Source organism: Arachis hypogaea, chromosome 13 (genome assembly GCF_003086295.3).
Source record: "Arachis hypogaea cultivar Tifrunner chromosome 13, arahy.Tifrunner.gnm2.J5K5, whole genome shotgun sequence".
NCBI lineage: Eukaryota > Viridiplantae > Streptophyta > Magnoliopsida > Fabales > Fabaceae > Arachis > Arachis hypogaea.
Window position 1 is genome coordinate 125,941,160 of NC_092048.1, and position 18,171 is coordinate 125,959,330.

General features: G+C 42.7%; 3 protein-coding genes across 5 annotated transcripts; 1 reads left to right on the top strand and 2 right to left on the bottom strand.

Annotated features, from left to right (window-relative positions):
* Positions 1-52: 52 nt before the first annotated feature.
* LOC112733212 (uncharacterized) lies at positions 53-2,839 on the top strand. 2 transcript variants are annotated; one of them, XM_072212450.1, is made up of 3 exons: positions 53-483; positions 764-1,552; positions 1,722-2,839. In XM_072212450.1, exon 3 carries the CDS (start codon positions 2,062-2,064, stop codon positions 2,653-2,655), a length of 594 nt encoding a protein of 197 aa, XP_072068551.1. In that variant the 5' UTR covers positions 53-483; positions 764-1,552; positions 1,722-2,061; the 3' UTR covers positions 2,656-2,839. The 2 variants fall into 2 exon arrangements, with proteins under 2 accessions (XP_072068551.1, XP_025637879.2); XM_025782094.3 differs by lacking the exon at positions 53-483 and having other exon boundaries at positions 1,102-1,552.
* Positions 2,840-6,748: 3,909 nt separating this feature from the next.
* LOC112735370 (uncharacterized) lies at positions 6,749-7,888 on the bottom strand. The gene has a single exon (XM_025784912.1). It carries the CDS (start codon positions 7,886-7,888, stop codon positions 6,749-6,751), a length of 1,140 nt encoding a protein of 379 aa, XP_025640697.1.
* A 3,745-nt stretch (positions 7,889-11,633) lies between these two features.
* On the bottom strand, positions 11,634-17,151 carry LOC112733213 (S-adenosylmethionine carrier 1, chloroplastic/mitochondrial). Of its 2 annotated transcripts, XM_025782096.2 has the most exons (14): positions 16,795-17,151; positions 16,113-16,228; positions 15,867-15,940; positions 15,487-15,588; positions 14,747-14,829; positions 14,244-14,320; positions 13,678-13,768; positions 13,192-13,245; positions 12,985-13,080; positions 12,786-12,875; positions 12,652-12,703; positions 12,377-12,438; positions 12,104-12,184; positions 11,634-11,888 (listed from the first exon to the last, which is right to left on the bottom strand). In XM_025782096.2, exons 3-14 carry the CDS (start codon positions 15,925-15,927, stop codon positions 11,757-11,759), a joined length of 981 nt encoding a protein of 326 aa, XP_025637881.1. In that variant the 5' UTR covers positions 15,928-15,940; positions 16,113-16,228; positions 16,795-17,151; the 3' UTR covers positions 11,634-11,756. The 2 variants fall into 2 exon arrangements, with proteins under 2 accessions (XP_025637881.1, XP_072068552.1); XM_072212451.1 differs by lacking the exon at positions 16,795-17,151 and having other exon boundaries at positions 16,113-16,403.
* Positions 17,152-18,171: the final 1,020 nt, after the last annotated feature.

Below are 18,171 nucleotides of genomic sequence, written 5' to 3' on the forward strand. Positions count from 1 at the left end.
TTCGTTACTCATTAAAGTGCTGTATAATACTAGAAAAACTTAAAACCCTAGATTATAAATAGATAACTACTATAAAGATATTTTTATATGGAAAAAAAATTAATTTTGATGCTCTGGTCGTGAGCGCCGTTGTTGGCGCGATCGTGATTGGAGCATGCCCCCTATGCGCGAGCAGGTTACACTGCTTCGAGATGGTGCTGTTTGTCGTCTCATTCTTACGCCTGCAATTAAATGCATTTATGACTGATTTGAAAGTGGGAAGGGAAAGGTCTGTTTTGCCCCTGACTTTTGTGCTTCTCCAAGGTAGTTACTCATTCGTTTTTGTTTTTCTTCCCTTTTCCTACCGTTTCCTTTCATTGCTGCCAAACTATCCTTGCCCTGTATCTTCTGCTTCCCTTCGAACTTTCTGGATTGCATTGGTCTGCTTCCTGCAATCGCCTTCCTTTCAATTTTCCTGCTACTCCTTTGCAAGCAATTTCTCTGGTAAGTACGTCCTTTTTTGCTGAACATTTTCGTTTATTCGGATTAGATATCAGATGATTTCCATTGCTTCTGCTTCTTGCGTGTTGAGTAGTGCTTAGGCTTGTGCGTGTAGCTTTTCATACTGTCATTAGCTAGGTTTTAGAGGGGGTTGCCATTTAGGTTTCTGGTAGTTTGGGCTTCATTTTGACTGCAGATAGGCCTTACTGTGGGGCTTAGCGTTAGTTCTAGCTTTCCCGACTTCCCGACTTGGTAGTCTGACTGTGTGGTTCTCCCACTGTAGGTATGGCGCAACTTCCCCTTCCGAGATCCCCCCATTGACAGATATGACTGGGTTGTTTCGGACGTGAAGAGTACGCCTTCGCAAATGACACTAGAGGAGTTAACGGACTTCCGCCTCCGTGACCAGCTATGCGGGGGTGGTGACGAGGAGGGACGCTACGAAGTATTCGTCCCTGCCGACCACGAACGCCTCTGCCAGCTCAACCTCAACACCCCCCGAATTGCCGACTGGTTGTGGGTGTACAAAGCGATGTTCACCGTCTTGGGGGTCCACCTGCCCTTCTCTCCTTTTCAAATGGCCCTTTTAAACCGATGCGACGTGACTCCATCGCAGCTGTATCCGAATAGTTGGGCTACTATTCGGTGCTTCGAAATGGTTTGCGAGTACCTCGAGTTGCCGGCCTCCGTTGAGGTGTTCTTGTGGTTGTTTGCTTTGACGAACCCTTCAAGGAGGGTAGGCACAAGAAGGGATTCATGTCTTTCCGGACTGCTCAAGGGAGACGAATCTTCGGCACTTTCGAGGATTCGTTTCATGGCTTTAAAGATAAGTTCTTCAAAGTCCGACCTGCCGAGGGAGTGCATCTTTTTTGGTTAACCTTGGAGGGTGAGCGGCAGATCCCGACCTACTGGAGCTTCGGGGCCGGATCCAATGCTTTTACAAAAATAACCTATAAGGGTCTGACTTGGCGGGACAAGAACATTGCTGACGTGTTGCTGACCATTTTTAACAAGAACAATATTAACCCTCACCTTCTAATGGGTGATTGGGAGATGGGCAGAGGATATATAGGTGAGTGGTCGTCTGGGTTTGTTGTCGTGCTGCCGCTTCTCTACTCTTCTTCTCCCCTTTTTTCTTTTTTTTTTACATATATATATATATATATATATATATATATATATATATATATATATATATATATATATATATTATTGAGCTAACGGGTTGTTGTGTATTGCAGTGGACATGGCTGCCGGACATACTGGACTGGAAGATTTGATGTCCCAGTTCCTCCCTAGTCATAGTGAGGATAGTTCTGCCACTCCATCTGCCGAGCAACCGTCCTCCCCTACTGCTGAAGCAGAATCAGCCTCCCCACCACCGAAATCTGCCGGGGCAATTGTTACAACTAGTCAAAGTAGCAGTGCAGTGGTGCCTCCTGAGGTGGAGCCGGCTAACGAGGGTCCAAATGTCGTGGTAGTCGACAACCCTCGTAAGCGGAAGCCGTCCCCAGTCCTGAGGGATCCCTTACTGTTATGGAGAAGAACTTTGACATTGGGGGTTTCATTGATTCGTAGCTCATGCCCGGCACTGAGGAGTTTTTCCATGACGGGAACCTGGGCGCTCAGGCCAGGTGGATCTACCGATGCATGCTAAGGGCCGCCATTATTGCTAGGAGGGCAGAACCTATCTTGACTCAGGCCGGAGCTTTGGACGGAAGGTATCGTCAGTCCCTTCGAGAGGTTGAGCAGTTGAAGTCAGAGGTTGGGATCTTAAAGCAGAAGCTTGCTGACTCAGAAGGGAAGCTAAAGACCTCCGATGAAGCAGTTGCCCGTCTTACCAAACGAGAAATGAAGTTGGAGTCCGAGCTCAACTCTGCTCGTGGCGAGACCTCTGCAGCCCAGACCAAGATTACTACCTTGGAGGCCAAGCTTGAGGAGGCAGCTAAGTCGATTAAGAGTGCCAGGGATGAGGTAGCTGGACTGAAAGGAAAGGTCGCCGGCCTGGAGAAGAAAAACAAGGATACAGTGAAGAAGGCTAGGGAGGTGATTAATGGGACCGAGGAGGCGATTAAAGCCCATGTCAAATTGCTTTCTGCCGACTTCGACACTTCTGCCATTGGAGCCTTCAAGACTATCCGGGACAGTCAGATCGTCAACATCTCGAAGAAATGATATTCCTTTATGCTATCTTGTTTTGACTTATAATAGTTTGCGTAGACTTTTGAACTTTGTAGTAAGTTTAATGAACTTGTGTAGTTTCTAATGAACTTGTTGACCATTTTGTCAGTAGCTAATGAATCCTTTCCTTACCGTTTATTGGTAATTAACAACTCGCTTACTTTAACGTGTTTGCTTATCGTTTTGTTGGTAATTAATGACTTATTTACCACCTTGGTTTGGTAATTTAGCTAATTGCTTACCGTTTGCTTTGTCGATAATAATTGGGAGTAATTACCCGTGGTTGAATGGCCCTCACGGGGTGATCAATCCCGTAAGGCCGCGAACGTAGTAGACCAGTGTGTTGGCAAGTAAGTAAAGTAAAGAGAGAGTAGTGAAGAAGGAGGAATTTGTTAAGCAGATAGCAAAAATTAACAACTTGCAATGATTTACTGGCAATATCTTTACATAAAGTAAAATGGCAATAATTTCAGGGCGAGATATTACTGAATCGGCAGGACTAGTGGTCGCTCTGGTCTCTATGGGTAGAACCTTGTTAAATTTTCCGCGTTCCACGTTCGGAGTACCTCCTTCCCATCTAGACGTTCTAACTTGTATGCTCCGTCGCCGAGCACTTCTTTCACTCTGTACGGCCTTTCCCAGTTAGCCGCCAACTTCCCTTTCCACGGGGTGGGGAGCCCTACGTCGTTACGTCGTAACACCAGGTCGTCTGGCTCAAATCTCCTTCTTAGTACCTTGGCGTTGTAGCGAAGTGCCACTCTTTGCTTCAGCGCCGTTTTCGACAAGTGTGCCATTTTCCTGGTTTCATCGACCAGGTCTTTTTCCACAGCCTCTTCTACTCCACCCAGGAGTAGCCATGGGCTCGGCTCTCCGATCTCCACGGGGATTACTGCCTCGACCCCGTAGGTAAGTCGGAAAGGTGTTTCCCCGGTAGAGGATTGAGGCGTTGTTCTATACGACCATAGGGCCGATGCCAGTTTGTCTGCCCACGCTCCCTTCCTTTGGTCGAGTCGCTTTTTCAAACCTTGGAGGATGACTTTATTTGCAGCTTCGGCTTGGTCGTTGGTCTGGGGGTGTTCTACCGACGAGAACCTTTGTTTTACTCCCAAACCGGCAAGGAACTCCTTGAATTTCTTGTCCACAAACTGTGTCCCGTTGTCTGATATCACGGACTCTGGGATTCCAAACCTGGAAATTATTTGTCTCCTTACGAATTTTCGGTAGTTAGCTTATGAGATGCTGGCCAATGGTTCTGCTTCAATCCACTTGTGTAATAATCAATAGCCACAATTAGGTATTTGACCTGTCCAGGGCCAACTGGGAAGGGACTCAGGAGGTCGATCTCCCATTGGCTGAAAGGCCGGGAAGCCGTTAGCACGCTGAGTTCGGATGCTGGCGCCTTGTGAAAATTTGCGTTTTCTTGGAACTTCTTGCATCTCTTGATGAATTCCTGGGCGTCAGCCATCATCGTGGGCAATTAATAACCGGATCTGACGAGCTTTCGAGCCAGAGCCTTCCCTCCTATGTGATGGCCGCAACAACCCTCGTGGACCTCCCTGAGGACGTAGTCCGTCTGGTCGGATCGTAAGCACTTCAATAGGGGTTGACTCAACCCTCTCTTAAACAATTGGCCTTGCACTATTGTGTATTTGGTTGCTTCCCTTCTCAATTCCTTTGATTTCCTATGGTCGCCAGGGAGTTTTCCACTTTCCAGGAATTCGGTGATGGGATCGATCCACGAAGGATCGACGTCTACACGAGTCGCGCACAGGGCGACTGTTGGTTCTTTTACCAAGCCTTGAATTAAGAAACAGTTTCCCGTTCCCGGCTTTGTGCTTGCCAATTTAGATAGGAGGTCGGCGCCCGTGTTCCTTTTCCTTGGGACATGCTGCACCACGACTGCTTCGAAGTCCTTACTCAAGTTTTAAACCTTTTTCAGGTATTTTTTCAGCAGGGGTCCTTGGCCTGATACATCTCGTTGATCTGGGAGGTGACGACCTGAGAGTCACTGTTTACTTCCACCCTTGTCACCCCCACTTCCTTTGACAATAGCAGGCCGCCGACAAGGGCCTCGTATTCCACCTGGTTATTGGAGACCGGAAACTCAAACTTGATAGATTGTTCGTACACCATCCCGACGGGCTCTCGAGAATTATCCCTCCTCCTCCAGACGTTTGGTTAGAGGCTCCGTCAACGTGGAGCTTCCACCGTGTTCATGGGGCTTCGTGAGGATCTCCCGTGACCTCCATGAGGAAGTCGGCCATGGCTTGGGCCTTGATCGCATGTCTCGGCTCGTACTGCAAGTCGTACTGGGATAGCTCAATTGCCCAGGTCATCATCCGCCCCGCCAGGTCGGGTTTTTGCAAGACTTGACGTATTGATTGGTCCGTCCTAACGACGATACGATGACTATGGAAGTACTGTCGTAACCTTCTGGATGAGGTTAGCAGCACATACGCCAACTTCTCCAACTTACTATATCTTAGCTCCGCACCCTGAAGTGTTTTGCTAATAAAATACACTGGCTGTTGGGTCCTCCCTTCTTCTCGTATCAAGACGGCCGCCAAGGCCTCATCGGTTACGGCTAGGTACAGATATAGTGCTTCAGAGTCCTTGGGTTTCCCGAAAACAGGAGGTGCCGGCATTATTCTCTTGAAATGGTGAAAAGCCTCCTCACATGCTGGGGTCCATTCTCAGGTTGAAGAATGGGAGTGCCTTTGCTGCCGATGCACCGAGAAAATGTGACAGGGCAGTAAGCCTTCCGGCTAAATTTTGTACGTCCTTGACGCAACCCGGGCTATTCATTTGCAGGATTGCTTTACATTTCTCTGGGTTGGCTTCCACTCCTCTTTGGGTTATCATGAAGCCCAAGAACTTCCCGGCTTCCATGGCGAAGGCGCACTTGAGAGGGTTAAGCCTCATGTTGTGCCGCCGAAAAGATGCGAACACGGTCTTCAGATCACTGATGAGGTCTTCGGCCTGAGTGGTCTTCACCAAGATGTCGTCTATGTACACTTCCACCGTCTTGCCGATAAGACTGCTAAATACCTTGTCCATCAACCTTTGATATGTAGCTCCTGCGTTTTTCAGTCCGAAAGGCATCACCTTATAGCAGTATGTACCCCTTGGCGTTATGAACGCCATTTTCTCCTCGTCTGGCCGGTGCATCGGAATCTGGTTGTAGCCAGAGTATGCGTCCATGAAACTCAGAAACCGATACCCCGCAGCCGCGTCTACAAGAGCATCAATATTAGGGAGGGAGAAAGAATCCTTGGGGCATGCCTTGTTGAGATCAGAATAGTCCACGCACATCCTCCACTTTTCATTGGCTTTCTTGACTAGAACTACGTTCGACAGCCAGGTCGAGTAGTCCAGTTCTCGGATGAACCCTGCTTCTACCAAGCTGGCGGTTTGTCTGGCCACCTCGTCAACCCTTTCTTGGGACATTTTCCTCCTTCTCTGTGCCACCGGTTTAGTTTCTGCCTTCACGGCCAGATGGTATGACATGAATTGGGGGTCAATTCCTGCCATGTCGGCTGGTGTCCAGGCAAACAGATCGCCGTTTGCTCAAATCATTTCCACCAGTGGTTCTTTCAAGTCATGAGGGAGGTTTCTGTTCACGAAGGTGAACTTTTCTTCCGAGTCGCTGACCCTGAACTTCTCGAGGTCTCCTTCAGGTTCTGGCCTGGGCTTGTCGTCGACCCTAGCGTCTAGATCAGCTAGGAAGACCCCAGATGCCTCTTTGAACTTCTTTCTTAGGGAGAGACTGGCGTTGTCGCATGTGACCGCCGTTTCCAAATCTCCCCTGATGGATCCAATCGACCCATCATCAGCAACAAACTTCATCATCAGTAGTTTGGTACAAATCACTGCTCCGAACTCATTGATGGTTTTCCTTCCCAAGATGAGGTTGTAGGCCGTGGAGTCCCTTAGAACAACGAACTCCGCCATTACCGACCTCTTCCCTCGACCTCCTCCTATGGAAACTGGTAGGGAGACTATTCCATCAGGCTTGATAAAGTTATCACCTAAGCCGACCACACCGTGTTGGTGGGTTCTTAGGTCGGTGTCTCGAAGGCCCAGAGCATCAAACGATGTTCGAATCGGCTCTGGTGTCTACGAGGATTCGCCTGACCAGATCAGTTCTCACCCTTGCTGTGATCACCATAGGAGGGTTCTCCGGCAAGTCGTCGAACCATTGGTCCTCTGGTCCGAATGACATTGACGAGACTCTCCTGAAGGAAGGCGCGGGACTAGACGATGACACAACCAAGACTTTGGCATCTTTCCTGCATGCCGACTTCGACCTGGGAGCGATGTCTCTCCCGACTACGACGTTCAAAATGGTGAGGCCGCGCTCATTGTCCTCCTCGTGCTCTTGCCTTGGTCTCATGGCGCGGCTCCAGTCGTCGCCAGATCGGTCACGATCCCGCCTCATGGGTTCTCTTATAAGGTGAGAGAACTCTGCCAGCTTACCTTCCCAAATCACCTGCTCCAGAGCATCCTTCAAATCGAAACAATCTTGGGTCTTGTGGCCGAAGTCCTTGTGGTAATCGCAGTAAAGGTTTTTGTTCCCTCTAGTTCTGTCCTTAAATTGTCGGGGATTCGACAGGATGCCTTTGTCGGCTATTTGCTGGTACATCTCGATGATCGGGGCTGTCAGAGGAGTGTAGTTAGTAAACTTCCCTACTCGGGAGAACGGCTTGAAGGCTTTAGCTGGCCCTCCATCCTTTGAGTGTTCCTTAGACCTTTTCCCGTTACCGGGATGACGAGCAGGGTTATAGGCGGGCTGCCGCTTGTTGGCTGCCACGACTTGGCTAACCTCTTCGTCATTGCTATACTCCCTAGCCACATTTTGGATTTCTTGCATCGTCCACACGGGCTTGGTGGTAAGGTGCTTCCTGAAATTCTCGTTCAGCAACCCGTTCGTCAAGCATAAACTGGCCACCAAGTCGGTTAGGTCGTCAATCTCCAAGCATTCATCATTGAACCTATCCAGGTACTTCCTGATTAGTTCCCCGCTTCTCTGCGTCACCCCTAGCAAGTTGATCGGGTGCTTAGCTTTAGCAATACGCGTGGTAAACTGAGCTAGGAATGCGTGGGTTATGTCCACAAAAGTTGTCACGGAGCTTTGGAGGAGAGTGTTGAACCAGTGGATTGCCGGCCCTGCTAAGCTCACGGGGAAGGCTCGACACCTCACTTCATCACCCACACCTTTCAGATTCATCCTGGCCTCAAAGGCCGTTAGATGTTCTTGGGTATCTTGGGTGCCGTCATATCACATGTTCGTTGGCTTATCGAAATGCTTCGGAAGCCGGACCTCAAGAATAGAGTGGTGGAACGGGGTTGCCCCCATGATCACAGGGCGTCGTGGCGTTCTCCTTGGTCTCTCTCTGCTATTCTCTCGGTTTTCCTTCTCAGTGTGTCTCGCCAGAGGCCGGGTGTAGATTATAGGGTCTTGCCATCTCCTTGGCACCTCTCTACTTTCCCCTTGGCTTTCTGGATCGGACCAGTAGGTCGGTGTGCCTCTAGAGCAGTCTCTTCGGGGGCTTCTCCCTCTGGTATCCCTCCTCCCTTGAGGGGATGGGGAACGATGTTGTCTCGGGGCAGGCTGGTAGTGCTCTCTGCTCGCTAGCTCCCGTTCCAGGTTCTGCACCCTGTGGCACAGCTCCTGCATTATTCGAGGGTAGTCGCTCCCTGTCCTTCCGAAGGGACGCCTTTCTCGAAAGCGGGAGGGAGGCTCTCCTCGCCAAGGGGGGATCTTGTGCGCTCACGAGAGGAAGCCAAAGAGGCTACCCCACTGGCTCGGGGAACCACTTCCTCCCTGTGTGGCTCGCCTCCATCATCTCCTTCCATAGGACCTAATAGGAAATCCATTTACGCCAGGTCCCCACAGACGGTGCCAAATGTTCGGAGACTCGGGTACCAAATGGGTCGGATGGACGAAGAGGGTGAGCGAGGGGGAGCCTGGTCTACATTGATGGTGAACGGATGTATCTCCCGGACTGTGGTATAGGAGAGTGGAATGCTAGACCTCGCGACCTCACGAGCAGTTGTGTTGGAGAAGGGGGAGCCACCTGCAAAAAGGACTCCGACGCCAAGTCAAAGACCGTACAGATGGCAATAAAGTAAAAGGGGTTATGACGTACCGTGGGGGAGGGGTAGGACCCTCCCCATATATACCCTGTCAGTAGGGTGGGTACCACAAGGACAGATCCACCTTCCAGGAAGCTTCCTTGCCCCAGTTGTCATATGGCTGGCTGTTGGGGAGTAGGTGGCCGGGTCGGTTTCCCGGTTCGGGTCCGACGGCCTTGCTAGGCCGACCGCCCGGGTCGGGGCGTTGTGCCCATTGGACCGGACCGAAACATTATTTTATGATTCATTTATCATGTTCATTAATAATAAAAAACAAAAACAATAACGAATTAGATCTTTTATTAATCGTAATAATTTTTTTGACGATCCTAATTGATTAAAATTTTATCTTTGATCCGTTACATCTGTATAGGGTTGTGAAATCATGTTTCTTAGAAAATCAATCGATTGGATTCACAAAACAATCGATTGAATTTAAGGTTTCTCATAATTCAATCGATTGGAATTGACACGCAATCGATTGAATTTTGCAAGACATGTGGGCTTTTTCTTATTCAATTGATTGTTCGTGTTACCCAATCGATTGAAGTCTTCAAAGCAATATGAGGTCTCACAATTCAATCGATTGGTTGTGTTACCCAATCGATTGACTTACGCTATTAGAATGATATATCAAAATTTAATCGATTGGTATGATAATATAATCGATTGAAATTTTTACGTGATTAATGGTATTTTCGAATTCAATGATATGGTAATACAATCGATTGAAATGTGTCGTGAATAAGGTTTTTTCTGCATTCAATCGATTGATATCCCTTGTTTTTTTAAATATAATAATTCCATCTCTACATAACCTCTCTTCTCTCTTTAAATCCAGAAAACTTCTCTCTTCATCTTTTTCAATCTCATCAACACCCACTCCAAATTACATACGTATTATTAATCCTCGTTCAAATCCCTACAAAATCCACTGAACCATGGCCAGACTAGTTGTTAATCCGACTACATACATATTATTAATCTATCTTAATAATTTTTGGAATATGATTGAAATGATTTATGGCGGATATTGGTTCGGTGGATTTTGTAGGAATTTGAACGAGGATTAATAATATGTAGTTTGGAGTGGATGTTGATGAGATTGGGGAAGATGAAGAGAGAAGTTTTCTAGATTTAGAGAGAAGAGAGGTTATGCAGAAATGGAGTTGTTATATTTATAAAAAAAAAGGAGGGATCGATTGAATGCAGAAAAAACCTTATTCACGACATATTTCAATCGATTGTATTATCAGATCAATCGATTGAATTCGAAAATACCACTAATCATGTAAAAACTTCAATTGATTATATTATCATACTAATCGATTAAATTTTGATATATCATTCTAATAGCGTAAGTCAATCGATTGGGTAACACAACCAATCGATTGAATTGTGAGACCTCATATTGTTTGAAAACTTCAATCGATTGGGTAACACAAATAATCGATTGAATAAGAAAAAGCCCACATGTCTTGCAAACTTCAATCGATTGAATAAAAAAAGCCCACATGTCTTGCAAAATTTAATTTATGAATCCAATCGACTGATTTTCTAAAAAACATGATTTCAACCTTATACAGATGTAACAAATCAAAGATAAAATTTTATAAGATTAGGATAGCCAAAAAGATTATTACAATTAATGGAAGATCTAATTCGTTATTGTTTTTGTTTTTTATTATTAATGAACATGATAAATGAATGATAAAATAATAATTTATAAAATAAAAAATAGATTTTATAATTAAATAATATATAAAGGATTAATTTGTAACTAAAATTAGATAAGAAGTATTTAATAGTTATTAAAAAATTTAAAAAATATATTTTGTTGTGGGACCATTTAATGGTCCAAACGTTATGTGACTATCGAATTCTTTATCCTGTATCCAAGAATTGATTATATGACTATAAAACACTTTACATAGTCGGTGTATCAAAATTAAACAGGGACAACTTAATATCAGTTAAACTCCTTAACTAAAGTACTTAATATCATTTATGTCAACGCCTTTATTTGTAAACAGTGACAATTGCGACCGGCATCCAGCAGGGTAGCAACTAGCACCAAACAAATGGCGACCCACACCGTGTTGCCACCTTAACGTTCTCCCAAGTTTTGAAACCATCATCTCCCTCCTTTCCCTGCCCCAAAGCCCTATTCCTTCCAAATCATTGTCTACCCATTCCTTCCAGAGACATCTACCTCTTCGGTGACTAGCATTGATGGCACGTGACTAAGGTTTACGGTTTGGTTGGTACTAGTGGCTGGTTTGAGTATGATCCAAGAACTGGGGTATAGGAAAAAGATGAGAATGAATTGGGGCTGGTAATGATGCAGTATTTGCTGGGTGGGCTTTTGTATTCTCTGAATGATGGGAAAGCCGGAAAGGTGACAAAGGGAGGCAAGTGTGAGTGGAAGCAAGTTAAAGGATTGGACAAGATTTCGTTTTGGGAAATGGCGGTCACCCCCATAGCTTGTAGTTACAGCGATGCGAAGTTGTTTCTAGTTCTGAGAAAACACGCCTGAGAATGAGAGAGATGCGATCACGTTCCCAAGAACAACGAAGTTGGTGAATTTTAGGGTACGCTTTGTTGGTCACACACCAGAGCCTCACCTTCCCACAGGATATTTTTCACTTTTCAGTTAAATTGTGTAGTTTACTCCTTCCTCCTGCTTAAGATTGAAAAACACCCAAATCTTTTTTGAACGATATCATACTGCAGTATTGTACCTCGTTGGCTAGTTTTCTTAATTTTGATACTCCCGTAAACAAGTTACTTGTTACACAAGACTTTGTTATAAGTTTCTTTCAGTGGAGGCCTTACACTAACTATCCAAACGAAACTGTAATCTTATTCCTATGGCTTAAAATTGAGAGGGAATATAACAAAAATTATATCAAATTACACATGAAAAATGGCACCGAGAAAAGTGGAGCTGCGACAATCTCTTATTCAACCTTTTCTGGCTGAGACTCTGAAGGTGTAGGACGCCTCTCAGCCAGAAAACGTTTTGTACCCTCAAGAACACCAAAGAATATCGAACCACCGATCCCTATCCACAGTACTCGAGGCCCAACACCCTGTAGTGAATCAGGTTAAAATTAATAAGAAAAAAAAACAACTTGAAAGCACATTACAAAGCATTGAAAATTGAAGATTTTTCCATTGCAATATGGCAATAGCTTTCTGAACCTGCTCTGAGCAGTTAAGGTACAGTTCATAATTTGGTGAGAATTTGGACCATGCTAAAAGTTACCACTCAAGCTGGTGTGTCCAAGAAAGCAAAAATCCATACCTTCAAAAGTGCACTAGGTCCTTCTTCCTTGATAATTGTTTGAACACAATCTACGATTCCATTATATTGGTTTGTAGATCCCTTTAGGAGGAAAATGAGAACTTTGTTAATGGATTGATAATTGAAACTGGATATTCTTACTGATTTGCATGCGGATTACAGTACATAACATGGAATCTTCTGCATATGGCGTTATACGAGTCTCATGTGAAAACGAGATTGAAAAGGAAGAATACAGCAAAAGAAAAGTAGTAGGAAATAGGATTATTTAACCTGAACCATTAATCTTGTCTTGATGACATCAAGGGGAGTTGTTATAGCTCCAGTTAGTGCACCTAGAAAAACAAGATTGTTAATCACATTTTAACACTGGCATAATGCTTTAAGTGCTACTGTGCTAGCAGCAATCACACACCTTAAGAGGTTAATTAAGAGAGTGGGGATCTATGTTGTGCTACAAGCCTACAACTTAGTATGTGTACACGTGTGTGTGTGTATATATATATATATAGGAGTAGTCTTCTGATGTCATATAAATATTTAATTACCTGCAAATGCACCAATAATTGCATTTTCTGGATCATTCAAATTTCTTCGGGCCTAAAAATGGAGTGGCAGTCACATCCTCCATCAAGAAATACAGTGCAACAAAACATATAACTATAGAGCTTGAGAAATTTACCGCAGCCATATAACCCATCCTAATCTGCTCATAGATGCAAAACTGAATAGCATCAAAGGGCAAATCCCGCAATAAAAAAGATCCATACCCCTGGGTTTCAAAGATCAATGTCAAAGAAAGATTTTAGCATACAATCACACATGGAAAATAGGATTGTCAAATGTTTCTCAAAAGGAAGACATAGTGAGGAGTTTCATACAGCATAAAGTCCTTTAAAACCTTCCTTAGCAGCAATGAAGCGGACAGCACCAGCAGCTGAAGTAAACTGTCCAGTTTGCATTCGTTGCTTAACAACCTGAGAAGCATTAAAGAAGATGAAATCGTTCAGATAAAAAGTCTTACAAGTTGTCCAGCAAAACAGTTTTCAACCATGAAATATCATTCTTACAAATTAGAACTAATTTACCTCTGTTGGAACGCGAATCAGTGAAGCAGCAATGCCCCCTATGGCACCTGCAGTCTAATAAAATTTAAAAGCCCTGTGAGAGTTTTGTTTTACCTCGACAAAAGAAACATATCACAAAGAACTTATCATCAAGAAATGCATGTTCCAGCAATATTGCCCCTAATGGAACCTGCAGTCTAATGAAATTTACGAGTATCTTGAAAGATTTTTTACCCCCTATCCAAGGACTTTACATCAAGAAAAGTATGTCCCCACAACAAAAAAATGATACCATAGCATCAACTGTTGTACATAAGTCAATCACAACTGGCCAAATTTCAAACTTGAAGTTAATGTACTTGGTACTTGGCTTGTTTTAAAGCTAGCTTAACATATTTATTGAAACATTTTGAGCATGATACTTAAAAAATTGGTAACGTGTTTAAACAACGTAAATCTTCATATGCCTATATTTTCAGATCAAGGTTTATGTAGGTAATATCTTACCAGATGAGCAAAAGCACTCAGGTTTTCAGGAAACATCCTCAACAGTTTCTGCTTCATAGGCTCATAAACTCCAACAAATAAAGCTGATGCCCTAAAACATTTAAAAGCAACACCAAGGTGTTAAAGAAAAAATTTATGAATTCATACCTTGATAAGTAGACAACAAAAAATCTTGAAAGCTAAGTGAAAAATTGAATGATATCACAGTTTACTGGCAATGCTTATTTGAATCCATGTCTCTACTAAAAGGACTCTTATATGCAACTGAGTCATAAAAAGAATTGTAGAGAAAGACATAACTGAAAATGAGCTTCTGCAGTTAGAATTTAGAATTTACAAACTTCCCTTGTTTTTGTAGCTTATATAGAAAGCACCTTCATGAAAAATGCCAGTGTATTAAGCTAGGCCACTAAGCACTAATTGGTTGAATCATCATCAATGGAAATGAACATAAGCACCCAATGACTATCCAAGTGTTTTCAAAGATGATTAGAATTCTAAGATTGTCTAGTCAACATAGAAAACCTATAATGTTTGAAACATCATGCTATCCATGAGGTTCTCACGGTAAGACACCAGCAAGGTTCCCTGCCAATCCAGAATAAAGTCCCTTCAGTATTAGTTTTTCTCCTCCCCGAGCGGCCTGGATTGGAGGAGAGCATCATCAGTATGGTAATGTCAAATGGGAATATTCTGTTTGCTATTAAAAAAAGAATCATTATTTGTTGGCAATATATTTCTGTGGTCACTAACTTAAAGGATCACATTATAAAAAGAAACATAAAAATGGCATCAGGAGCATACATAGGTCACACATATTAAGAATAGATGATTGGATATCGATCATTGCGACTAGATCAATTGCATCCTAGGAAAAACTTATTACAGCGTTGCCTTTTTCTTTTTTTCTATCTTTAATAAATAGATAAATAATTGCAATGCTTTACAGAAGAATCTAGCGTAGCTGGTACTATAGGGATATTTTATGGTTGGATCAGTATTGCACATTGTAAAAATCAACACACAAGCCACGATCTTTGTTGTAAATTGTTTCACCATGGAAACCTACCTGCAAACGTGTTTTTATAGTGTCAATTGGGTATAAAGCTGTTTCAACTACGACTCCGGCTGTACCTCCTGCTATAACGCCCTCTGCAAAATATATTAGGCTCATCAAATAGATTCAATTTTAATAAACTCACCTGGATCATACATTGCCTGCCAACTTAAAAGATAAAACACTACTCCTTACTCCAGTCCTTCACGTCATATATATAGATCAGGGGATATCATATCAACCTTCTATGTAAAGTCGGTCTAATGGTAATCAACAATTGTGAAGTTTTGGCACTCCCTTAACAAGTTAATAATGCTCCCTCACTCGTACGAACAAGAAGAAGCGGCAGTGTTTATCAATGCAATAAAATCATTTTTGTTCCCCAGTTGTCTATGTTTCACACTCTTTCTATAATATGTGGCATTTATGGTGCTAAATTAAATTTTTCTATCTAAATCACCCAGATATGTGAATAAAACTTAACTATTGGAAGTTTAACTTCTCAGAGTTCAAGCCACCACGTATAAATGGTGGACAATAAATAAAGTTGACGTATCCATTTTGTGCAAACTTACAGTTGCACTTACACATAAAATTAGGACATGAAATACCAGTAGTGTTGCAAACAATGCCCAATTATACTTTGCTAAAATCAAACGATAAAACGGATATGATTTATTTGCTAGGAACAACAAAGGAGGCCTTCATTTATTAACTCTTTTTGATAATACCAAAGGAGGTATTGTAGTTACCAAATAAAGTGCGTAAGAAATCAAATGGCTTCTCCTCTCCCATGCTAACTGAAGCAAAAGGATTTCTCAGCTGCACGTTCTGTTTTCTCTTAGTGCAACCACCTGGAAAACCAAATTAGCGGTTCAAACAAGAAAGCAGAGCGAACTATGCAACACAACTATATAAGCAGAGCGCACTATGCAACACCACTATGTCAATATTGCATCACATTTTTCTTTTCTAAAGAAAGAACCCTTCTACACCAAGTGACCCATAAGAAATATGAATTTCAATCAGCATGAACCTATAATCGCATAAGCGCAATTAGGCATGCCCCTTGTTAGATTCACATCCAGACAGATACAAAATTGTAAATTACGGCAAAATGTGCTGTTGTTACCTGATGATGATGTGAAAGAGTGTTGCACCATAAGAAGAGAGACGGTAGAAGGACCCATCATCAAGGTCCAACGACTAAGCAATTAGCAAAACTAAACGTAATTAGCTTACCAAACAAATTAACGATTGTGTAAACTGTTTGAAGCTTATAGTAAATTGAAAGAAATTATACACTCCAATTATGCAGAGAGAGAGAGAGAGAGAGAGAGAGAGAGAGAGAGAGAGAGAGAGAGAGAGAGAGGTTTACCAGTGCAATAGAATGCAGGTGAAGTGAAGTGATGAAGGTAACGGATAAACGGAGGAAGAAGCGTGGAAAATAGGAGGTTTATGAGTTTTTACCAAGTTGCCCTCGTAAACTTAGAGCTGTCATGCCGAATTAAGTTGTAAGTGGCATGAAATATTAGGTACACAAATTTTAAGATTTGTAAGTTGCTAATCTTGGTTGCTTTTGGAGGGTGCTAGTTAGACTGCCATCGTTAGAGAGATTGAGATTGAGATTGAGATTGAGATTGAGAGTTAGCATAAGATGTATAGAATTAAGTTGTGTCTCAATATTTTATTTAATTTAAAATAAAGATAGAGATTCAAATAAATAAAATAATTAAATAATCCTACTAATTAAAAAGGAAAAAATTAAAATAAAATTTTAATTCCTAACTCAATCCAATTCCGATATCCCTTTTTCCAAAATTAGTCTCTGCTTGCTTTTTGTTTAAATTTATACTGAACACAAAATTTCAAATCACAACCAATTTTATTAATTTCATCTTGAAAATTTAACATAGAAACACTAAATATTCAACATTGACAGCAACGCTTGTGCTAAAGTTTTAGACTTGTGTTAGAAATCATAATTAGACCTTTTGAATATATTATTATGCATTTCCGAAAACAAAAATGCTCCAATGGAGGAAGAGTCAATCGCCGACCTTTACGTTTAGCCTCACTTTTTTCTATGCCTCCACTAAGCTTGAATCTTCTACGGTAGATTTGTTGAAAATTGATCTCGCAAGGTCGAAGAGAGAAAGCAAGTGTACTGTTCGAGTGATGGCAGGAGAAGAGGGCGTCGTCGCAAGCAGAGAGAGCGAGAGGTAGTCGCGGTTGGAGGAAGGAGGAGAAAAGGGAGGTGACGACGTCGCCCGTGAGAAAAGGAGGAGTCGTGCTCACCACCTTCGTTGCTGTGCTCGCCGGAAAAAACGATGCTAGAAGAGAAGAAGGCTGCAAGCCTGCAACAGATAACATGAGAGAGTAGGTGCAGGATGAGGTGAGGAAAGGTTAGAGATGGGAAAATGGTGGAAGGGGTAGATTGGGAATAATAAAAATTGAATGAGAATATTTTAAGAATAAAATATGGATTAACGTTTAAATTCGTCCCTAAAAGATTACGCGATCTTCATTTTCGTCTTTGAATGATTTTTTTAATCAAATTAGTTCCTGAAAGATAAATTGTTAGTCAAATTAGTCCTTCCGTCAATTGGATGATGACGTGTCACGTTAAGTGTCATGTGGCATGATGACGTGACACGCCACATGATAGGTCAGTAATACGTGGCACGTCATGTGATAGGTCAGTGACACGTGGCATCACTTGACATATAAAAAAGTTTTTTATTAGTCAAACGGGCCTGCTACACATACAAGCTTACAAGTTTACAAGTTGGCCCAGCCCAAATACAACTCACGCGCATGATGAGAGATTGAATGGAGCGTAACATTCACGCGCTCGCCACTCAAACGGTTACGTACGCTACGAGCCTACGAGTAATGGCAGACTCTTCCACTTCTTCCACTTCTCAAAGAAATTCGAAGACAAAGCAACCCTTCCATTTTTGAGCGAAAATCGAAAATCAAAATATAGAACTCGTCGCTAACCTTCGAAACCTCCATCAACACACCATCAAAATCTCCATAAAGAATCTCCAGCGAAAACAAAGCAAGAATACTCAAGGTGCGTTACATTACGAACTAGGTTTTACTTTTCTTCTACGTTGTTGTTCTAGGGTTTACTGTTATTCTTCCTTCTTTGTTACACTGTTCTTCTACGTTGTTGTTCTAGGTTCTCCTGTTATTCTTGTTGTTCTAGATCTTCTGGTAACTGATTTTTGGGGGTATATTCCGTAGATTGGGGGTGTATATTGCTTGACCTTGTAATGTTGCTTGATATTGAAGCATGTTTGAGTGATACCTGACTGATATATATGGATGTATCTGAATCATATCTATGGGTGTATCTCACTGTTATCAATGGGTGTATCTGACTCATATATATGGGTGTATCTTACTGATGTCTTTGGGTGTATTTTTCA

What these genes read in the sequence shown, in the direction of transcription:
- LOC112733212 (XM_025782094.3), top strand. Translation starts at nt 1,237, where the DNA reads ATGTCTTTCCGGACTGCTCAAGGGAGACGAATCTTCGGCACTTTCGAG. An exon ending in GATGGGCAGAGGATATATAG is followed by an intron (nt 1,553 to 1,721) that starts GTGAGTGGTCGT and finishes TGTGTATTGCAG; the next exon opens with TGGACATGGCTGCCGGACAT.
- LOC112735370 (XM_025784912.1), bottom strand. Translation starts at nt 7,888, where the DNA reads ATGAATCTGAAAGGTGTGGGTGATGAAGTGAGGTGTCGAGCCTTCCCC.
- LOC112733213 (XM_025782096.2), bottom strand. Translation starts at nt 15,927, where the DNA reads ATGATGGGTCCTTCTACCGTCTCTCTTCTTATGGTGCAACACTCTTTC. An exon ending in GGATGGGTTATATGGCTGCG is followed by an intron (nt 12,704 to 12,785) that starts GTAAATTTCTCA and finishes CTCCATTTTTAG; the next exon opens with GCCCGAAGAAATTTGAATGA. An exon ending in AGACAAGATTAATGGTTCAG is followed by an intron (nt 12,185 to 12,376) that starts GTTAAATAATCC and finishes TTCCTCCTAAAG; the next exon opens with GGATCTACAAACCAATATAA.